Source organism: Empidonax traillii, unplaced genomic scaffold, assembly GCF_003031625.1.
Source record: "Empidonax traillii isolate 1590-97213 ecotype Southwest subspecies unplaced genomic scaffold, ASM303162v1 scaffold769:size436185, whole genome shotgun sequence".
Taxonomy (NCBI): Eukaryota; Metazoa; Chordata; class Aves; order Passeriformes; family Tyrannidae; genus Empidonax; species Empidonax traillii.
In genome coordinates this window covers 368,308-388,742 of record NW_020955962.1, presented here as the reverse complement: position 1 = coordinate 388,742, position 20,435 = coordinate 368,308, and the positions used below count along the sequence as shown (strand labels likewise).

Genomic DNA, 20,435 nt, shown 5'->3' with positions numbered 1-20,435 from the left:
CATCCAAACAATCAACCAACTTTACTGTGTCAAGTCTCCATCATCAACATCAGCCCAATGCCTATGCTATAAATATATCCCTTATTTTACAAGGACATACCCTCAGTGAGGTCTGTGACCCACCTGAATCCTGGGCAAATTTCTCCCACAATTTTGATGGATAAATTGCTCAGCCACTCTCACGTGGCCCTACAGAGCAGGAATTCTGTCACAGCTTCTCCTAAAGCTTCCAACTCCCCAGAATCCAAAAGAAAAGCTAAGAAAACAAACTCTGTGTCACACAATACAAATGCATATTTTGGGCAACAGATCATCACTTTCCAGTTTAATGATCCATTATGCCCTGGCCACTCATATTTAAATGAGACTTGTATTATCTAGTTTTCTCCACCATTTCACCAGTGATTTGTTTCACCACTGTCATGGTTTTGCTTTTGGTCAATTTTCTTTCCACCCCCCACACAATTACTACTAGTTGAGAGAAGGTTTTTTGCAGACAAAAGAGAGACAGGATTTGGGGAAAACAGTATAAACATTTATTATTAGTAAAATAAAAACTACTAATAAATTAAAAACTAAAGAACTATATTTACAACAATTTTTATTTAAGTTGAAGTGTAATATATTTACAGAAATACTTCTTTCCTTTTTATAACAGTCCAAGGAGAAGAAGTAGTTTCATTCTGTATCTTTGGAGTTCCAGTTCTCTTCCTCTAGTAACAGATCTTCAGCAGCAGCAGCACTTTTATTGCAGTTGGAACTTCTTCTCTCTCTTTTTCGTTCTGTGTTGGCTTCCAGGGCTGGGCTTACTCTTCTCCTGGGCTAAGACCGAAGGCTGGAGGTTACTCGGGTCCCGAAGGGTTTTTCTTCCATAGGCTTGCAAGGGGACACTTGCTTACTATGGATCTTCTTCCACAGGGTTACAGGGGATAATGGCTTAAGAGTTCACCCCTGTTTCCCTATGGAGGTCCCTCCCCATGGGAGAACAGTCCTTGATAGACTTCTCGGCATGGGTCTGGCACGGATCCCACACACACACGGATCCCAACATCTCACATGGGCCGTCTCGCTCCAGCATGAGATTTCTCAGGGTCACAAAATCTTTAACAGCAGTATGGATCCACACACACACGGATCCCGTATCTCACCTGAGTCATCACTGCTCTAGCACAGGTTTCCCTCAGGGTCACAAATCTCCACCAGGACTCTGCCTCACTTCAGTCCTTTTCATGAAGCTTCGGTTCTCTTTGGTACATCCACAGACTCTTCTATTCACTGCATAGGGGGTCTTCTTACTCCAACAAACTTTTACAAGTAGCAGGGATTACTTTTCCATCTTTTCCCTGCTGAGGAGAGAGAGCGAAAAAGCAGGGGGGAAACAAGCCTCCCCCCTTCTGCACTTTAGTTTTCTTGCTGCAGTTTCAGCTGCCAGCTTCGACCCTGGAAGCTCCGTTATCTTTCGGCTGGAATTCTTCCACAGTGGTTTCTGTTCAAGCAGTCCGTCTTTTAAACTTTTTTTTTCTTTATTCCCTTACAAGAGAGAAGGGAGGACTTCAGTGCTGCACCTGCTCCCCCCACCCTGGCCCAAGCCGGGGGAGGAGGGAGTCTGGCCCTGCTTGGGCCCGCTACTCCTCTCCCCTACATGGCTGCTGCTACTAATTCCAACTGCGCCAACAACCTTTTCTTCCGTTTTTCTTGAAGATGTAATCAGCAAAGGCGTTACTGGACTTTTGATTGGCCTTTTTGTCCGGAAATTACCTGGACAAAACCATCCTCAGCCCCAAGGATGGGCTGATGGGCAAAACCACGACAACCACTATGTCAGCAATAAGGAATTTTCCTTCTTACAGCAGAATCCTGCCCTCTGGAAAGCCATTCCTACATGGAATCACGTCACACCCCTGTCTCCCATCCTCTGGGCTCAGAGAGCTGCTTCCCAACAGTCCCATTCCTTATTTCCCTGGGGTTTTTTTTCAGAATTCTGTGCTGATCCTATTGAATCCTGGTCTCCAGGTGCTCCATCCCAACAAACCAGGCTGAGAGCTTTCATTCTTGCAGGAAAACCAGCTACATTTTGCCCTCCTTGGACAAGCCACAAGTAAAAAGGGCTTCTGGAGGTGCCATTGGAACATATTAGAGACAGTCTAAATGATCTGTAGGGCAGCTTTGTGCTACCAACATCCCCTAATATCCTTTTTTTATCAAACTGCTGTGATGTATCTCTAGGAAAAGGCAACTGGAGGGATCAGTCAGAGGAATGACCTGGAGTGTCCCTGTGGTGTCACCTCGTTCCTGCCTGATCTGGATTTTCACACCTCGAGATGATCCCACTGGTGAAGGACAGAGTAAGAACAGAGGAAATTAGAAATCAAATGTAACAACCACAGACTACTTGCACAGAAAACAGGATCAAATGCAGTGCATTCCTTGCCCAATATATAAGCAGCAGTGACGTTTGGATTTAGCACAGAATCATGGAATGGTCTGGGTTGCAACAGACCTTAAAAATTACCTCGTTCCACCCCCTGCCACGGGCAGGGACACCTTCCACCAGCCCAGGTTGCTCCAAACCCCGTCCAACCCACCCTTGGACACTCCCAGGGATGGGGCAGCCACAGCCTCTCTGGTCAACCTGTGCCAGGGCCTCCCCACCCTCCCAGATTTTTCCTTGACATCCCCTCTAAACCATCTCTTTTTCAGCTTTAAGCCATTCCCCCTCGTCCTGTCACTCCATGCTCTGTTAATGGATTTGAAGATCCCTGGGGGTCCCTTCCAATTTCAGGCAGTCTGTGATTCTATGATTTTTAACATACCCAGTAAAGCTATTCCAGCTGCAGCCTCTGGAGTTCAGGGCATCCCTGGGCACCAGGCTCTGATGGCATTGCTGGGCACGAGGCTGGCAGTGCAGCAGGAGCCACCCGCTCCCATTACAGGTGGGGGAATCAAATCTCTACCTCAGCAGGAAATTTATGCACTGTTAGCTCAGATAAGAGCAGCCCATGAATTATTTCACTCCCTCTCCCTTCCCCCCCCACCCCATTCCACTTGTTCTAAAAATAGGTAGGGTTGGAAAAGCGGGAGATTTCATTTCCCCAGTGAGGAATCAGAAGGTGTCGTTTCACAAGAGGCCTCTGTGCCCTTTTTAGATTTTGGGAAAAGAGTAAAAAACTCACCACTGTTTCCTGAGGCACCTAAGGCAGAGGAAGATGGATAAGGATGCAAGCAGGGATGTAGCACGTAGGTACCAACCCTGCACCTCAGGGTTAGCTGCATTTATGGATTTGTATATTTACATTTTTCCACCGTTATGGAAAAATACTTCTAGAAATGCCCAGCGTTTCAACCAGCACATTTCTTTCATGTAAGCCTGGCTTTCCCATGTGTGGTGTACTTTGAGATTTGTCATATCCTGGTACCAGCGCAGCGAGAGACAACGCTGCAGCTGTAAAGTAGGTCATTGCAAGCACAGACCCCTAAGAGAATTAATAATTCTTTTTCCTTGATTACTGCAAGGCTTTTAACCAATTCATCGTGGATTTTCCGTTTCACATCAAACACCCTGCAGTGTAGCAGGAGATAAAACTGTGTTGTTTTTTTTTTTACCACTATCAAAGGTGTTAAACGGGAAGCGAATTTCAAATCCTCAGTTTTGTTTTCTTGATTCCACACAGGGTGGTTTGTATTTTTTTTTTCCTCCCCATAAATAAATATCCCCAATTAAGGGCATGCAATAGTGCAAAGGAATGCAGAGCTCTCGAGGTAAGATTCTCTGTAGGGAGAGGATGCATCCACCTGGAGCAGGCAGAGAGCAGGGCAGGAAGGGTCACTGCTCCCAACATCCCTGGGAGCTTTCCAGCTAAAAAATATGTGTTTTGAACACAGCAGGACCAACTCTGAGTGAGGAGGGACAGGTACCAGCAGGGCAGGCAGATGCTGAGATGGCACCTGGCTCTGCTCAGGGGCACTGCCTGTCCTGAGGCCCCTCCACACACGAATTCATGCACACACTGACTAAATCTGCCTTTCTGTCTATTAACATTTCCCAATTATTCACAACTTTGTTATGTAAAAATCTGTCACACTGGAAAAAAAAGAAAAATCAGTTTGTTCATGAACTACTCCAAGTGGCTGAAGCTTCCACAGTCTGTTCTTTTAAAAAAAGCTCTTTTTTCCCCCCTAAATTTGAACAAGGTTATCAGTCTGCTTCTAGGGAAACCTCAAAGAGACAACACAGAAAGAGTGATTAAAGATACCAAATTAAAGAGACTGCTGCTCAGAAAGGCTATACATGTATAAATAATCCCAAGGGATCCCACTCAAAAGATACATCTGGAGGCAAAAGAGAACCTGATAACCATGCAAGAAACAGAAAGGTTGTGCTGTGCAGAGAAATGAAGGGTCACATTAAATAGACGGGGTGACAGGGGGATTGAGGGAAAAGGGGAAATCAAAGTGGGAATCAGCTCAAAAAGGAAAATATTTTTTATATATATATATATATATAAATAAAGACATAAAGAAATATTGAAATAAATAAATAAAAGGGCTACTCTGAAGGAGGATAAGCAGGAGGAAATCAAAGGAGTGCTCTCCACGAAAGGAGATGAAGGAATGAAAAGGAGAGCAGACATCAAAGCAGGATCATCTTCCAGGAGAGGGAGAGGTGACTGGAATAGCAACGCCAGTGGCACAAGGGCTTGGAACTTCAGCCTTTTACAAAACCCAGGGCTAAATCATTAACTGCTGCACAAACAAGAAAATATTATCCCCTTCCCGAGGTGTAACTATTTGTTATTAGGACGGTTCCACCAGCTCTCCCCGGTTTTATTTGCTGGAGAGGGTGGTTATTTCACCATTTATCTTCCTTTTCTTTGCAGTAGCACAGAATTGCACTGACACTGTCCCTGGGGCCAGACAAATCCCAGATCCCACCCCAGGATTCATCTGCAGGACTGCTGGAGCAGCAAGTCCCTGATCAACAGCATCTCTGACTGACACCTAAAAGCATTTCCTCAGTACAAAACAAAGGGCACGGAAAAGGACAGTGCTCCAAGAATTCCTACAGCTCAGGTTGTGAGTTCCCAACAAGATATAGACCTGTAGTACGTAATTTATTATATAATTATATATAAACCCACATTTGGTGCAGACAGTGCTGAGCCATGGAAAGGTTCTGCAGGCAGAGGTAACCGAGGGATAAACAAATCCCAGGGGCAGGAAGAAAGGGGCTGACACACACTGTTCATCCAGCACCACTTCAGTGCTGGCTTTGGCAGCAAACACAGCTCCTCTTATCAGCACAGATACCTTTGAAGTGGCTGCCAGGCTTCCATCCAACACTCAAACAACCGGGACCCTCCACGTCGTCACACAGCCCTGGAGAGGGATCCCATCACAACACACGGACAGCAGCACTGGGAGATACAGCCACAGACTGTGCAGGCTCCCCAGGACACCCAAACACTGCCAACACAAACCCTTTGAAAGCCTGTGTGCAGTGCAGGCACCACGGCCGGAATTTGGGAGGTTCGATCATTTTAAGGCAGAGCCACCCAAGCTCTGCTGTGCCCTCTGCAGAACGAGCACATGAGAACCTCAGCCTGAGGATTCTCCATCCCAGCCACTGCAAGAGTCAAACCCCACATTGCCACCACTGCTGATGTTCTTCTGGACGGGGAGAAGGGCCCGGTGTTCCCACCTCAAGCTCTGTGCTGCTCCAGCTCCCACCAGCATCCCTGCTGCCTTTCCTTCCCAGCACAGACCTTATCACACCCACCCAGGCCCTTTGCTGCCTTCAGGTTGGATTACAAGCTGCACACTGCACTCAGATCCCCTTTGAAAAAGCTCTCCACTTCACACAGGGTGAGATTCAGCAGCTCAAGGGTTGAGCAACAAAAGGCACCTCGAGCACATCCTTTTTTTCCCTGCCTGTCCTTCCCAGCTCACCTGCTCCCCCCCAGCATGACACAGAACACTGATTCGAGGAAGCCTTATATTATAAGCAGCCCAAGAAAAGGATCTTATGCCCCAGGATTTGATTTCCACTGCCCTCAGCAGAGGAGGATCTCTGTACCGCTCTCCTCTCCATGTTTCACAGCATTATTTACAACCCACTGAATAGTTCCCAAATATAAGCTACCAGAGCACCTGCAACCAGCCAGGCACGCGTGCAACTCTTTTGGAAGCTGAAGAACATTCCTCAGACTTTAAAATAATGAAGTATCCTTGTTTTTAAGAGAGGAGATGGTGTAGAACCAGTGAATGGGCTGGAACGACTGCCTGGCACAGGAGAGGCAGGAAACTCCGGTCTCAGAAGCAACACAGCCAGTTATTTCACTGCCATGGCCTGGCTAATTAGGTCTGTGGAGAAGCCACATAAATTTTCTGAGCTGCAGCAGCACACTCATCCAGCTCTGCCCCTGGAACTCGTTCTCATTTGGGTTTTGATTAGGACCTCCAAACCTGCCTTCCCCAGCTCCGTGGGAGGGTTTGCAGCACGGCATTATTTTCCATTATTTTCCATGCAGCTCCTGTATAAACTCCACCTGCTTCAAGGCAGATAAAAAGAGCTCAGCTTTCCGAGCTGTCACACACCACGCAGCAGCTCTTTTCCACTGAAAAATAGGAAAGGATGCCTCAAATTTTAAAAAAAAAGGATGGGAGATCCCAAGGGGAGAGGGAAGAGAACTAGTATGGTTTCAACCTCTGGGCAGAGGCACAAAAATGCATGTCATGCCTAAATATCTTGCCAAGTCACTGAATAATTCCCCATCAATACCTACAAACACTGATTAGAAAGGCAGCCTGAGTGAAAAATCCTGACTTGATCCACTTGTTCCTGTTTTTTTCATCCAGGAAAAGGTAGGAAAGGTACCACTTGTCTGCTTACGGTCCAGAGATGTTCTGACAACTGTGCTGCTTTTGGGATATTTTGCAAACATGCTGCAGAGGGGTTTCATAAACGGGTAACATTTCTTTAAATCCGTGGATTACAAAGCTGATTTGCAGTATTTTAACCACACACCTCATCTGTTTTCCAGCCTGCAGTACCTTCTGTAGCAGTTCCCGCTGCTTCTCGCAGCTCAGGAAGGGAAGAGATTCCAGTGAAAAAGCACAAGCAGCAGCAGATCCAAGTTCAGCAAAGTTTCTCTATTTATCAGCTGCTACCAGATAAGAGAGAATGCAATTTTTGTTCTTAACCACCCAGCACAAGTGGAATAGTAATCAAATACCTGCTTTGGCCTTCAGCCAATGTGATATTTCTGGCAAACAGTCAGGCAACAAGTAGTTGGGATTTATTAACAAGTGCCTTTTGTTTGCTCAGATTATAATATGGAGTTTGCCCTTAGTCTGTGAGAAAGAAACCAGAGGGCTATTTTGCTGCTGATCAGTTATTTATTTGTTTTTATTCAAGTCCTGCAGCCCAAAATAAAGCATCGCCACGGGTTTGCCCTGTTTTCTAAAGGGGCTGCAAATGAAGATGCCAGTTCCCAGCCAAACTGGGATAATATCAATTTCCATATACCACTTTGCCAAGGCCACTTTGCTCAAGCACAGCCCTTGTTGAAATTCAGTGGGGAGATTACTTCTCCTTTGGAGGGATTAGAGGAATTGAAGAGTAACTGCCATTCAATAATCCTGTGTAAGTATCTAATCAACCATAATGTAATTACCAGAAAGTTTTAAAAGGTCAAAAAGGCCTCAGTGTGACGTTACTTGAAAACGAGAAGATCCCTCCTCTGCTTGGGCAGTGACTTAAAAAGGGTAAGAGAAACAGAGTGTAACAGTTGAATATATTTTTCATACTCCATTAAAAACTCAAGGAACACCACAGTGCACTTGCACTGATTTTCATTCTCCCGCAGAAATCACAACACACACAAAAAACCTGCTGCAACAGAGCAGATTCCCCCTGCTCTCCAGGTAACACAGAGATGCTGCTCCTTCAAGTGCATCTTGACATGAAATACCTCACACAATACTGGGCACTGTTCATCTTCCAGCAGCCCAAACAAACCGCATTTTGCAGACTTCCTTCAGCAGTTCGAGCAACAGAGAGAGGTTAAGAAATATCTGAACGCTCTTTCCCCTCTCCAGGCCCTGCAAGAGTGGAAACAACTCCCCGAGCTCAGGACACATTGCAAGGGGGGGTGGGGGAAGAGAAATGGCTTTCAAAGTTAGGGCTGCAATGATTTCAACATGTTAAGCAGCAGATGTTCCAGCGATTGGCAAATCTCTGCAGAGACCAGGCATTACCAGGGAACAGGAGTTTCAAAGCTCCCATCTCGTGTTTCTTTAACTGGAAGAACAGATCCTTAATAGCAAAACCCTCCCACACTGTCCCACCTTTCTTCCCAGGTGGAAATCAAGGGGAGAGAAAGGGGAGAAGGCAAACAAAAGAGACTTCAATTACATCTTTCCCTTTTTTCCAGAGAACGACAATATATCCTTTTATTGTCTGGCATAGCAGGAATTCTCCCGAATTTTTAACAGCAATTTCTCCTCCATGGCAGATGTAATTCTGCCTTCAGAGAGTTGTTCTTGACTGTGTTCAGAGCTGAAGACCTGAAGCACTTCTGCTTATTTAATTAAAGTTTCAACATCCATATGAAACTGCGAGCAGGTTAAGAGGAAAAAAACATGGCCTGAATTTAGACCAACAAATCTCAGCTGGCCTCATTTGAGAAAATCCTAAAATACTAGAAGAATAAAATTACTGAAAAAAATTAAGAGTCGAGAGGAATAAAAACCTCAGGTGTTCAGCACAGGCAACAATTAAATCAGTGCACACCAGAAGTAAGAGCTGGGAGGGTTATTTTAGAAGAAGCAAACCAAAAAGTCTCAGATACCTTCTTGAAGAGGCGTCCCGAGTCCTCGCTGACCTGCACGAAGCGGGGGATGATGTTGTTGAGATAGATGTCACTGAGGGTGGTGTGATCCCTGCTCTCCCTCTTCACCTGATTGAGCAGCAAGTTCCAGCAATTCACCGGCGACAGCACGTTCTGATCCTTCCTGGAAAGGGCACAAAACAGAAACAGTTGGGTAGGGACTCACCTGATTGTGTTCCTGATGTTCTGTGTCTATAAAAGCTGGAAGTCCAGCCACGGGATGGATGGATTTGCCCATTTGCCACGGGCTTTTGTCCCCCAACAAACAGCTCCTGCAAATGCAGGCTGCAGTGTGCCAAATGCAGGCTTTCATTTCTCCTCCTGAATCCAGGATTTTGTGCATAAATCAGGGCCTGAGGGAGAGCGGTGGCTCCAGTGTCTGACAAAGGGTTTCAGAGTCCTGTCTCGAGCATTTGTGTCTCGACCACAATAAAAAGATTTCAAGCACCCAGCTGGCTAAATAGCATCTGCATAGGAAACAAAATGTTGTGTTTCATGTACAGACCCAATTATGGGAAAGTATCTCTATCTGTCCTGAGCCAAAGAGACAGGAACACTCGTGCAAGCAGCTTTATTTTCTCATCTTTGAACCCTCTCCACCTTATTAGGGCTGATGCACCCTGCAAATAAGCAGCACAAAGGGAGATGAGAGGAACCTCAGTTTACCTGGATCAGCATTTCATCTGCTGAAAGGAGTTAAGTCATTTTTTGGGGCACCATTTCATCCCAGATAAAAGCAGGGAGGCGAGCAGGGATCGTGTGAGGTGCTCCAGCACTGCTCGGAACTGGCAGATCCAGGTGCAGCCTTAACAGCATCATTTACTTCTCCCTAGGTCTGTTTATCATTCATCTACAGTACAATGATATTTATTTAGAGAAGACCAAGTCAGATCTGTGGTGCAAAGCCAAAGCTCCCCTTGATTGTTGTGTGTGACTGTATCGGATTTCTTTCCTCTTAAAAGAAATGGGGTTTTATTTCCATTGAAAAGGGAATATTCTGCACTTGAAAGGACAGCAATCTCTGCTGCAAGAAATGTCTGACATCGGGAAAATGGGAAAACTGAGCCAGGGCAGACTTTCATTACCCTTCTCATGACATCAGCAGTTGGATTTGTAGTGCAATATGGATAATTTTAGATAAAGAAGAACAGTTCAGAAGGGTTGAGCTTAAAGATTTTTTTCTAAAAAAAAAAAAAAAAGCTCAGGAATGACTGCAGCCTGTGATTCTCAACTGCTTCAATGTTTGGAGTGTGTGTGTGTGTAGTGGGAGGGGATATAAAAAGGACTCTGGGTTTTTTGAGTAAAAAAAAAAAAAATTTAAAAATAAACCATGAGAAGGCACAGATTTAATTTAGAGACAGTATTTTCCGTCTTACTCCAGTGTCCTGAACTGCAGGTACAAACCCAGATGGAATGATCCAAGTGCAGAACTGTACAAGGTTCAAACTGCCAGACGTTGAGCCCTGTAAATCAAATAGCTGCCCCTCATCTGCAGCCAGTGTTTGCAGCATAATGCTTGTTCTCTTAATGTGCCACAGAGCTAATTAGTGACTGTGAGACCCGGGTAATAGAATTGGGAATCTCTGGGTGCTGACCAGGCTGCAGCCAAAGTGATGAGCAAAGCAGAGCAGGAGCCATGTGCTCCGAGCCTGCTGAGACAGAGATAAGAGCTGCCACCACAAGAGACGGTAATAAACACATTAAGGGTTTTTTCTTCCATTAAAAAGAGGGCAGGAGGAGAAAAAGCATCTCCAGGAGGAACTTCTCCAAGGAGCAGCGCTGGGTCAGAGGCGCACGGGCCAAATGAAGAGCCACCAACCCTGCCAATAAACTGTGGTTCAGGCAGAAGAAAGGATGTAAAGAGAAGTTTATGAAGGACAGGACTAAAAGATATTAAAAGTTGGCTGGTTTGCTCCTTTACACCCATGATATCAAAGCACTTTACCCACTGGCTCAGTATTTGCCCTCTAAAGCAGGCGGAGCTACAAGTGAAAAATCAACCAACGACCATAAAGAGTTTGGGAATGAAACTCGGGAACAAAAAAGCTCAGACTCTCCACCAGCTGACCTTGTTTTAGCTGTTCAAAATCCTGCCCAAAATCCCTCCTAGCCCATCCCTATGGACTGTCAGTCCAAACCCCACCACGAGCAGCTTGGAAGAGCTGGGAGCCTCAAGGACCACGAGTTATGACCATGGAAGAGAACACATGGAAAGGAGCAGGGAGCAGGTACAAGTGCCTCGCTTCCCAAAGCAAACTGAAGCACCAAGGGGAACCAGAAGGGATGCAATAGTTAACTGGACAATTCCCAGCTGTCCAGGCTGCCCTGCCACAACACCCCGAGCTATTCTAGGGCAGCACATAGCAGGAATACCAGGAACCCATGGAAAGCCTGGTGAGTAAAATCACTGGTGTCTAATGGCGCCAGATGGGTTGTTGACACACTCCATGTGGTTACACATGAAAGGCCATCCTGCAGGAAAAAAATAATCCCAACCCCACATGCTTCCAATCCGCGGCCGGGATTGTCACCTTGGGATGCGCGGCGAGCGCCGCACCCCGAGCTCAACCTCGGGCAGCCACAGCTCTGCACACTGCGAGGGTTTTCATTTAAACTCCTTTAATTTCTCGGTGTCTGATGGTTTCACTAACCCCTTCAGTGCCTCGCTGAAATGGTCCCTTGCTTTCGAACAGGTTCAGTGTCTCTGACGAAGGGTTTTACACGAAGGGCGACAAAACCTCTCGGTTATTTGTTAGCGACGCTTTTCCCAGCAAAAAGCAGAGGAAGGCAGGAACGAAACAGAAAAAAGGAAAGGAAAGAGGCAGTGACTTGCTTCAAACCTTCCGAGAAGCCTTTAAAACTCCACACAGTTTTAGAGCACCTCTAAAACTGCAGCATTTCCTGGGGTGGAACATGGCCACAGTTTTCACAACACAGAGCAGAAGTTCTACAACTGTTTACAGCAAACCCTCTTCAATCGTAACCACGAGCAGATGGCAGGGAGGCAAATTGTGATTTTCATTAACCATTTCAATCCTCAAAGGAGCTGGCAAACGCACTCTGCTTCCAGTTTCATGTCACCACAGAGGAGGGGTGAAAAAGGGAAGGAAAATACGCAATAGGGACCCGCTGGGTGTAACGAAGAACAAGCTCCATTTCCACACATTCTGTAGGATGACGGAGTTAAGTGCTCACCCTAAAGTGACAAAAACCGATGAGATCGACCCCCAAACTTTAGGACTTGGCTATGAATTTTCCCAAAGTGCTGGCCTCTCCACATTCACAACAACTGTTGGAGTCAAACTTCCCCCCACCACTCTGTGAGGGGGACGAGGAGAAGAAAGAGGAGGAGGAAAATGCCAAGATCCAGGTTTATTTCAAGCACTATTTATACTCACATAAAGATAGTGTGATGATAGCGAATCTGGAGAGTTTATTTAGGTTAGCCTAAATTACACCAGATCACAGCAATCGGGGGTGTTTGGGAGCAGGAAGAGGAAGTTGTGCACGGATTTTTAGGGAACCACAAAGTATGAAGCTCCGCGGTTTGTCGGGCATTATCTTGATCGGGTCCTGTGCAACTTCCACTTCAAAGGTTTCAGCGGGTCTCAAAAGATCAGAAGGGAAGATTGAGCCTCGAGTATCTGAAATCTCTTAATTAAATTACTCATTCATACAAGGAACTCGCAGCCAATCCAAGATTGGTCTGCTTTAAGGCAAGCAGGAGAGAGGGACAGACGACAGTGACACAGAGTTGGGCACTGCAAAGTAATAGCAGAAAAGTTACCTTACAAAATAAACTCCTCTCCCCACTAGATTAAAATAAATAAAAAAAAAACAGATAAAAGAATAATTAATTAATTAAAAAATTTAAAAAAGTCAAACCCCACTCTACAAGCCAGGAATAGGAATATTGGGTTTCCATAAATAGCACCAGACAAGGTAATGATGACTCACATGAGAATGAAAATATTACTTAATAAACACTTACATGAATGAACACAGAATCACAGAATGGTTTGGGTTGGAAGGGACCTTAAAGCTCATCCAGTCCCACCTTCCACCAGCCCAGGTTGCTCCAAGCCCCGTCCAACCTGGCCTTGGACACTCCCAGGGATCCAGGGGCAGCCACAGCTTCTCTGGGCAACCTGTGCCAGGGCCTGCCCACCCTCACAGGGAAGGATTTCTTCTGTACATCCAACACAAACTTCCCCTCTTTCCATTTGAACCTGTTCCCCCATCAGTTCCTCATGAAGGTTCTCCTCTCCAAGGGACATCTCACTGTCCATGTGAACAGAAAACTTTCCCCACCATCCTTCCTGTGAATGATGTTTTTAAAACAAGTCTCCTGGTGGTACACACAACACCTGAATTTTCCTGTTCCACCTCCCCAAAATTTCCAGGACCTGTTCCCTAGGGGTGTTCAATGGACACTTCCAGACCTGGCACATCCCTAAACAATCCACCCTGCAAACCATCGGAGCTGGAGGCAGGCCAAGGGTTAGAGCAGAGATTTAATTGTTGCTGTAAACACTATTTCAAACCTCTCTGAAATTTGTGCTCTGGCAACAGTGGCTGCAATCACACCAACCAACACAGGGTGAGACTGGGATGATCACTGATGTGATGCAAAACAGCCCAGAAATCCCCCCTGAGGCTTTGCATCCATTTTTGCTGGTCACGTATCCCTGGTTCTCCACATTCAAGGAGGTCACTGAATAAAAATGAATGTTTCATGCTTAGAAAAACCTTCCAAACGCTGGTACTTGACAGACTCAGGCAAAGATGTGCAGGACTCAGTTTCATCAAAAAGAATCACAGGTCAAAACAGCCTACAACAATGTTTTTTTATTATTATTATCATCATTATCATTATTATCACAATAAACATTATCATAATGATGATAATGTAACTGAAGCCCACATGACCCAAATGCTTCTGTCAATACCTCCCTCACAGCCTGTATCATCTTTGCTTTAAAGAAATCATTTGGCTTTTAGGAAAATTGAACTTCTCTGCAAGCTGCTCATTCAAACCAAGCTTTGATTTTCCCTGACGCAGCTCAGCGTTGACTGCAAATTTTGAGAATTACAAGCATGGACATCCATGCTGCTCCCTGCCCTTCTCTTCCAAAAGATTCCAGTTATGAACATCTGTTGTTTACAAGTGCTCAGCCTGAAGGTTGCCAGACTTATTTTGCATCTTCTACTTCAAGGCAAAGGCTGCCAGAAAGCCATCTGAATTTCATGCTGGGATATCCTGGACATTCAGCTCTCCAGCTGACAATTGCTACTCAGTGTCCTGCTTCCAAAGATTATCTTGATTTAAAATATGGCCTTAAAATAGCACTGGCTTTTCATTTTTTTCCCCCCCTTTTTCTATTTTTTTTTTTTTTCTTTCCCATTTTCTCTCTTGAAAGGAATCACTCAAGATTCGCCACGGGGTTTATACTTTTTTAATAGTCAAATGGCTCTAGGGCAAAAATCCCATGAAACAGGAGGACTGAAGCCTGGAGCTGAAGGTCCCAGGGTCTCACTGGAGTGGGACAGAGCCTTTCTCTGGGGCTGGAAGTCAAAAGAGATCCCCAGACCCGAGAGACATCTGTGAGGTGGATGCTCTGATTTACCTGCTACACATCTCAGACAGGCAGATCTCTGAGGAGCAATGACTACACCAAAGCTGTGACCACCAAGCTCTTGTAACAATCAATCAGAGTTAGAAGACTTGGGCTATAAAATGCCTTTTTTTTTTTTCCTCCACTCCTTGTGCCACTGTTATTTACCAGCGGGTTCTGAGGAATATATATAATATATATACCAAATATATACACTGTGTATGACTCTTAAATAGCCTGCTCTAACTGAAAAAAAACAGTTTTAAAAGAGAACAGGCAAAGTGAGGTCTAACAGCCACGGCCGGGAGTTAAAAGCAAGTAAAACCTGGGATGTATCCAACTGCCATCAACTCGTATGTCACCCTGGCTAAATCAATCTGTTCCCCTTCTTCAAAGACCTCAGGTGAGAATAACACACACCTACCTCTGTAAATCATTTTAAGGTGCCCCAGTGAAGCTGCAGGCTGAGCACTCTGCAAACACCCCTTCAGTCCAGCCCCAGCTACGCAGAGTCTGCTGTCAAGACCCAACAGCCTACACTTCAGAATCCATATGGAAAACACTCCTACAAGGACAGGCTGAGAGAAACTGGATTTGTTCAGCCTGGAGAAGAGAAGCTTCAGGGTGACCTAACTGTGCCCTTCCCATACCTGAAGGAGCTGACAAGAAAGATGGAGAAGGACTATTTACAAGGGAGTGGAGTGACAGGACAAGGGGGAATGGCTTCAAACTGACAGAGAGAAGGTTTAGATTGGATATGAGGAAGAAACTCTTCCCTGGGAGGGTGGGCAGGCCCTGGCACAGGTTGCCCAGAGAAGCTGTGGCTGCCCCATCCCTGGGAGTGTCCAAGGCCAGGTTGGACGGGGCTTGGAGCAACCTGGGCTAGAGGAAGGTGTCCCTTGTCCACAGGAAGGGGTTGGAACGAGATGATCTTCAAGGTCCCTTCTATGAAAACGTACCCACCTGACCAGCTCCCCCTCTGAGGCAGAAAAAACAAACCCCGTGCAAAGCCCTTGTGAGAACCTGCCCTTTAAACCCTGCTCTTCCCTCGAAGCCTGTGCTTTCTGCAGCTCGCAGGAGGCTGCTGGAGGGAGCCACACAATCCAATTTCAAGGGTCAGCCTGAAGCCTCCTGCCCTTGACAGCATTCCCTTCAACGAACACAGTCGGAGCAACTTGGCAATTACATAATAGCTGCTGAGCATGAAAGCACATGCAAATTACAGGGTGAGTGCCCGACAGATTTCCTCCTTGAGTGTGTGTTATGGGATCTAAGAACGGCGAGTGACACGGGGAGCAGGCCCTGAATGATACGGTACCTTCCGACATAATTACCAGGTTATGGGAAGAGCAGCCTATTACTGGGTATTTATAGGGTCAGAGCCAGGCAATTACAGCCCAGGCCCCTGCCTGTGCTCCTCTCCCAGACATGTAATCCCAGGCTCCCGAGGAGGAGAGAGATCTGATGGCTGCCTTTGATCAAACGGGCTTTTGGGGGCTTCCCAAGGAGATTACAGCTTCAGCATCTACAGAGGAGATACCAGCCAAGATAGTCTCCGCAGCTCAGACAGAGCAGTGGTGGGGGAGAGGTAATTATAACTGGAATCGCTTCCTTACTGATCCCTGTGGCATTCTGACACAATCCTGACTGTCGCAGACAGCAGACAAGTGACCAAACAAGTCCTAGATGGAGGTACCCAGGATAGACAGCTTGACCTGTGCCACTGCTGTGGCCAGCACTGCCCACAGAATTGGGTTTTTTCTCTTAGTCCAACTCTTGACCAACTTAAAAATTTTTCAACCCTGCAGTATCACAGCCAGCATGAAGTATATTAATTCACACGGAGTCTGTTTGACTGTGGTCGAAACTTCCACATTATGCATTCACTCTAAATCTCCAGATAGGAACTTTCCCAACACTGAAAGCTGAATACAAAAGCATTTCTATGGGATGTTTCATACCGTCTAATATAAAGGAAACCACCTCAATTTTTACCTGGAACAACAACGAAATCAACTGGAAAGACCGATCATAATGCAAAGGAAAATTACAGTTCAAGGCATAATTTCTTTAGTGCCATCTTAAAGGCATGTGCAGAATACCCACAAGCTTATAGTTCTAACAACATTTGCACTGTAGAGGAAAAGAAAAAACACTTCAGACACTGACAGGTCTATAGATAAGCAGAATAACTCTTCTCCAGCCTGTCAAACAGCTCTGCTGGGGAGTCAGGCTTCCCCAACACCACAGCACAATGTGTGTTTTAAAGGAGAACTTAATGAAATTACATCAAAGCCGTAGAGAAAGCAAACTAAAATGGTGCCTCCTTAATGGCTTCCACAAGAGGAGCTGCTGGTGGAGACAGAAAGCTGCTGCATCCCCACATCCCTCCGAGCACAGCAACAACCAAACACAAAACACGGGCAACAGCCCGACCCAAACAGCGCTCAAAGTGACGCTGCGCTTTGGGCGGGGGACAGACCCAGATGGATCCTCTCAGCCCGATCTGTCCAAAGCAGAAATGATTCAGGTCCCAAGGCTGCTTCAGCTCCGTGTTTTCCCCAGCTGCTGCCCTGACAACAAAACCCAACAAGCCCCTGCTCTGCCCAGATGTCAACTCCGGGAGCTCCGTGCCGGCCACCTCCTCGCTGCGCTGGTGTCTCTGCACCAGCCCCTTCCCCGTCCACAGGTCCTCTCCTGCATCCCCCCCTTTCCTGGGAAAAGCACCTCCTGGCAGGAGTCAGCAGTAAATCAGAGAGACTTGAATCCATGAAACCACATTCCACACGTGTTAGTCATCCCAACTCAGATAAGTGGGGAAGAACCAAGAATCAGGAACAACCCCAGCAGTACGGTCAGACCCACTTGGAAATAACGCTTCCAGCAGGGGAAAAACTGACTGTCATTAAGGACATCTTTAAATTTTAACTGAGTGCCATCCACCTAGGGATTCCCCTGCCCCCAGTGGCACAGCTCTGTTGGACTCTGAAGTACTACTGGCCTCATTTCTCTACTGTTTGAAGTGATAGTAGCAGAGATACGACACTCAACTCCTACACTGAGTATGTGTGGGATATTGAAAACAGAGAGCTGACAGCATAAAACAGATTGGAAACAGCCACCCACAAAAGAAAAAAAAAAAAAAAAGCAGACCAAAGCCACTGGCACTGAAGGAAATGCTGGCTTTGTCCACCAAATGTGGTGCACAGCTTTGCCCACCTTTGCCAAGAAAATTAATCCCTTTAGACATGCCAGTTTTTCCCATTTCATTCCCTACTGACAGCGTTTGACCCACACCAGGAATAACTGAAATAAGCATCCAGAAACATGGAATGGCTTCTGTGTTCAACCCAAACCTGGGAAGCATTTGACTCTGACATTCACAGCACTGCTGGTACCTACATTCACTAGGTCAGCTCTCTCTCCCATTCCTATCCTCGCAATCAAATCTCCAGGGGCGGGGAGTGGGGAGAAAAAAAAAAAAAGGGCAAAAACAAAAGGCAAATACTCTACTTGAATTGCTGGTCTTTGGTGCTCCTAGTTTTAGCCAGGAATCTCTCAGCCAACTTCTCCAAATTCCTTGAGTAATCCATCTCAATCTCTGCCTTCTTGCGGAAGAAATCCTGCAAGTCCTGCAGTAACTGGACCCGAAGCTCACACTGTTGGTCAAGGCATTTCAGCTGCTCTACCAATTGGGCACGGATCTCTGCAACAAATAAAAGCACTGAAGATTAAACAAAATCCCAACAGAGAAAAAAAAACCACCACCAAAAAATAAAAACCCACCATCAAAATTCTCCAAGAAAATATAGTTTAAAATATGTTCCCTCATTAGAAACATGTCAGCAAAGCTCCATCACGATGATTGACTCTACCTGCAGACAGGAAATGATGGCAATTTTATCTTGGAAATTCACCAAAAAACCTGCAATTCGGTGCACAGACCTACCAGCAAAGCTTCACTGCTGGAAAGTGCATCAGTTACGAGTGTCAAGTGCATTTTTGGCATCAAGAACAAGTGGTCACTGCCGAAAAATGTACTGAATCTCTGTCTGGAAAAAGGACTAAATGCTGCAATACCCCACGTCAGCTCCGAAAATCACTTCAGGGAATTTCTATCAAATTCCTCTGCAGACAATTCCTGATGCAGAAACAAGACTGTTGCACATTCTGGGGCACTCCCTGAAGGTACCAATTTTGGATTATTCAGTTAGTTACTGAGACTCCAGCTGTGCAGCTCTCGTTATAAACCAAGCCATGAAACGGAGAAAGAAACCCCTTCAGGGAGCCAACACGACAGCACTTCCCATCAGGGAATTATCTCCAGGAAGATGCTTTTTAAAATATCTGCAAGTATCACATCTATGTCTGAAGGACTCATAAAGCACATGGATATAAGTGTTAATATTATAATTAATAATATTAATTATTAATACTCATAATTTCAGCATAATTATTATTAATATATCTATATTAACACAATATTTCACAAACAGTTTTCAAACATTTCACAAATATGAAAACATCTCCCATTAGCCTCTTAAAGCCAGGTGTTCTCCTTATCCTACTGATCCTGAATTTGAGGGACAGAATAGTGAAATGACTCACTCAGGGTCAAACAGGGCAAGAAAACACAGCAGAAGCGTGTCAGTCTCAGTCTAAAAATGCAGAAATATTCAGTGATGCAGCCAGTAAAGGTTATTTGGCTTTTATACAGGCAATAAACTCAACATGAAACCAATAAAATATGCACTTTCATCTCAAGGTCTTTGAGCAGTCAAGCTGTAGAGAGGCCTGACTGTTAGTGCTGCTCCTTCCAAAGGTTTTCCAAGCTGTGCTGTTCCAAGCTGAGTTCAGAACCAGCAATAAAAGAAGCAAAACTCAGGTTTTCCAGCACTCACAGCTTTTCTTCACACCAACAACACGCTAAAACTGCAAAGTTTGTCACCACAGCTGAAGGTGGGGAGGGATCATTCCCCAAATGCAATTTTTTAATCAGCTCCTTCGTGGCTAATTCCTGAAATACATAATCTCAGAGGCCAGCTTGGCTCCTCGGTGTGCTTGTCCCTCTGCCCAGAAAAAAGCAAACCATCTGGACCTCCGTGGCTTCACTGCTGCCACGCTCTGTGAGCATCAGCTGCCCTGAACCGAGCTCACAGCTGCGAGAGCAATTTTAGGGGACCCATCTTTATTTTAGGGACTCCGAGATCCAAGACACGTGTATAAAATTACAGTTTCTAGTTGGACTTGCCAAAAAAAAAAAAAAAAAAAAGAAAATTAAAAGAAGATCACAATCTGTGCGAATGTGGGGTTTTCAAGCTTGATCAGCACTTTAATTTGGTAGTTCCACTTCTCTCGGACTGTACCCAGGGGCTTCCACAGCAAGGAGAAAACACAAGCAGCAAGGTCATGGCATAGAATGAAACAGAGGAGGGGGAAAAGCTGGTCAGGTTTATTTTTTTTTCCCCAGGAGAGAATTTTTAGGAAAGGGAAAACTTGGGTTTCTCCATCAGGAAACACAAGTACACACAAATACGTTGGCCTGAGTTGTCCATGCACTTCCTAAATCAAACCCATGGAAGCAGGACCACACCAGGCAAAACCTGCACACTGCATTCACTGCAACTCAGGAGATTTCTTTGGTTTTGAGATGCTTTTGTTGCTTCTTCCAGTACATCAGGACTAGCAGGGCCTGGGAGGGGCACGGGGAAAGAATGGGTATTTACACACACAGCAGACCTGCCAGAACTTCTGTGAAAATCTGCTGCTGATGCTCCACACACGCTCTACACATCTCCATTCGGTCACAAAACCACTCAAGGATTTGCAAAGGGACCCCTTTAGCCAGGTGAATGCATGAAGAAACAGGGTCAAAATTCAAGTGCAGCGAATACCTTGCTTGCCTGTGATGTATCTATTTACGCATTTAGGG

General features: G+C 45.6%; 1 protein-coding gene across 3 annotated transcripts in view; it reads right to left on the bottom strand.

The window, feature by feature from the left end:
- Positions 1 to 20,435, bottom strand: part of SRGAP2 (SLIT-ROBO Rho GTPase activating protein 2) — a 97,318-nt gene that overhangs the window by 46,040 nt on the left and 30,843 nt on the right. For all 3 annotated transcript variants that reach the window (XM_027901289.1, XM_027901290.1, XM_027901291.1), the window contains exons 2-3: positions 18,017 to 18,209; positions 8,850 to 9,012 (exon numbers count right to left, since the gene is read on the bottom strand). In XM_027901289.1, coding sequence (XP_027757090.1) covers positions 8,850 to 9,012; positions 18,017 to 18,209 — 356 coding nt within the window. The remainder of the gene's footprint in view (positions 1 to 8,849; positions 9,013 to 18,016; positions 18,210 to 20,435) is intronic.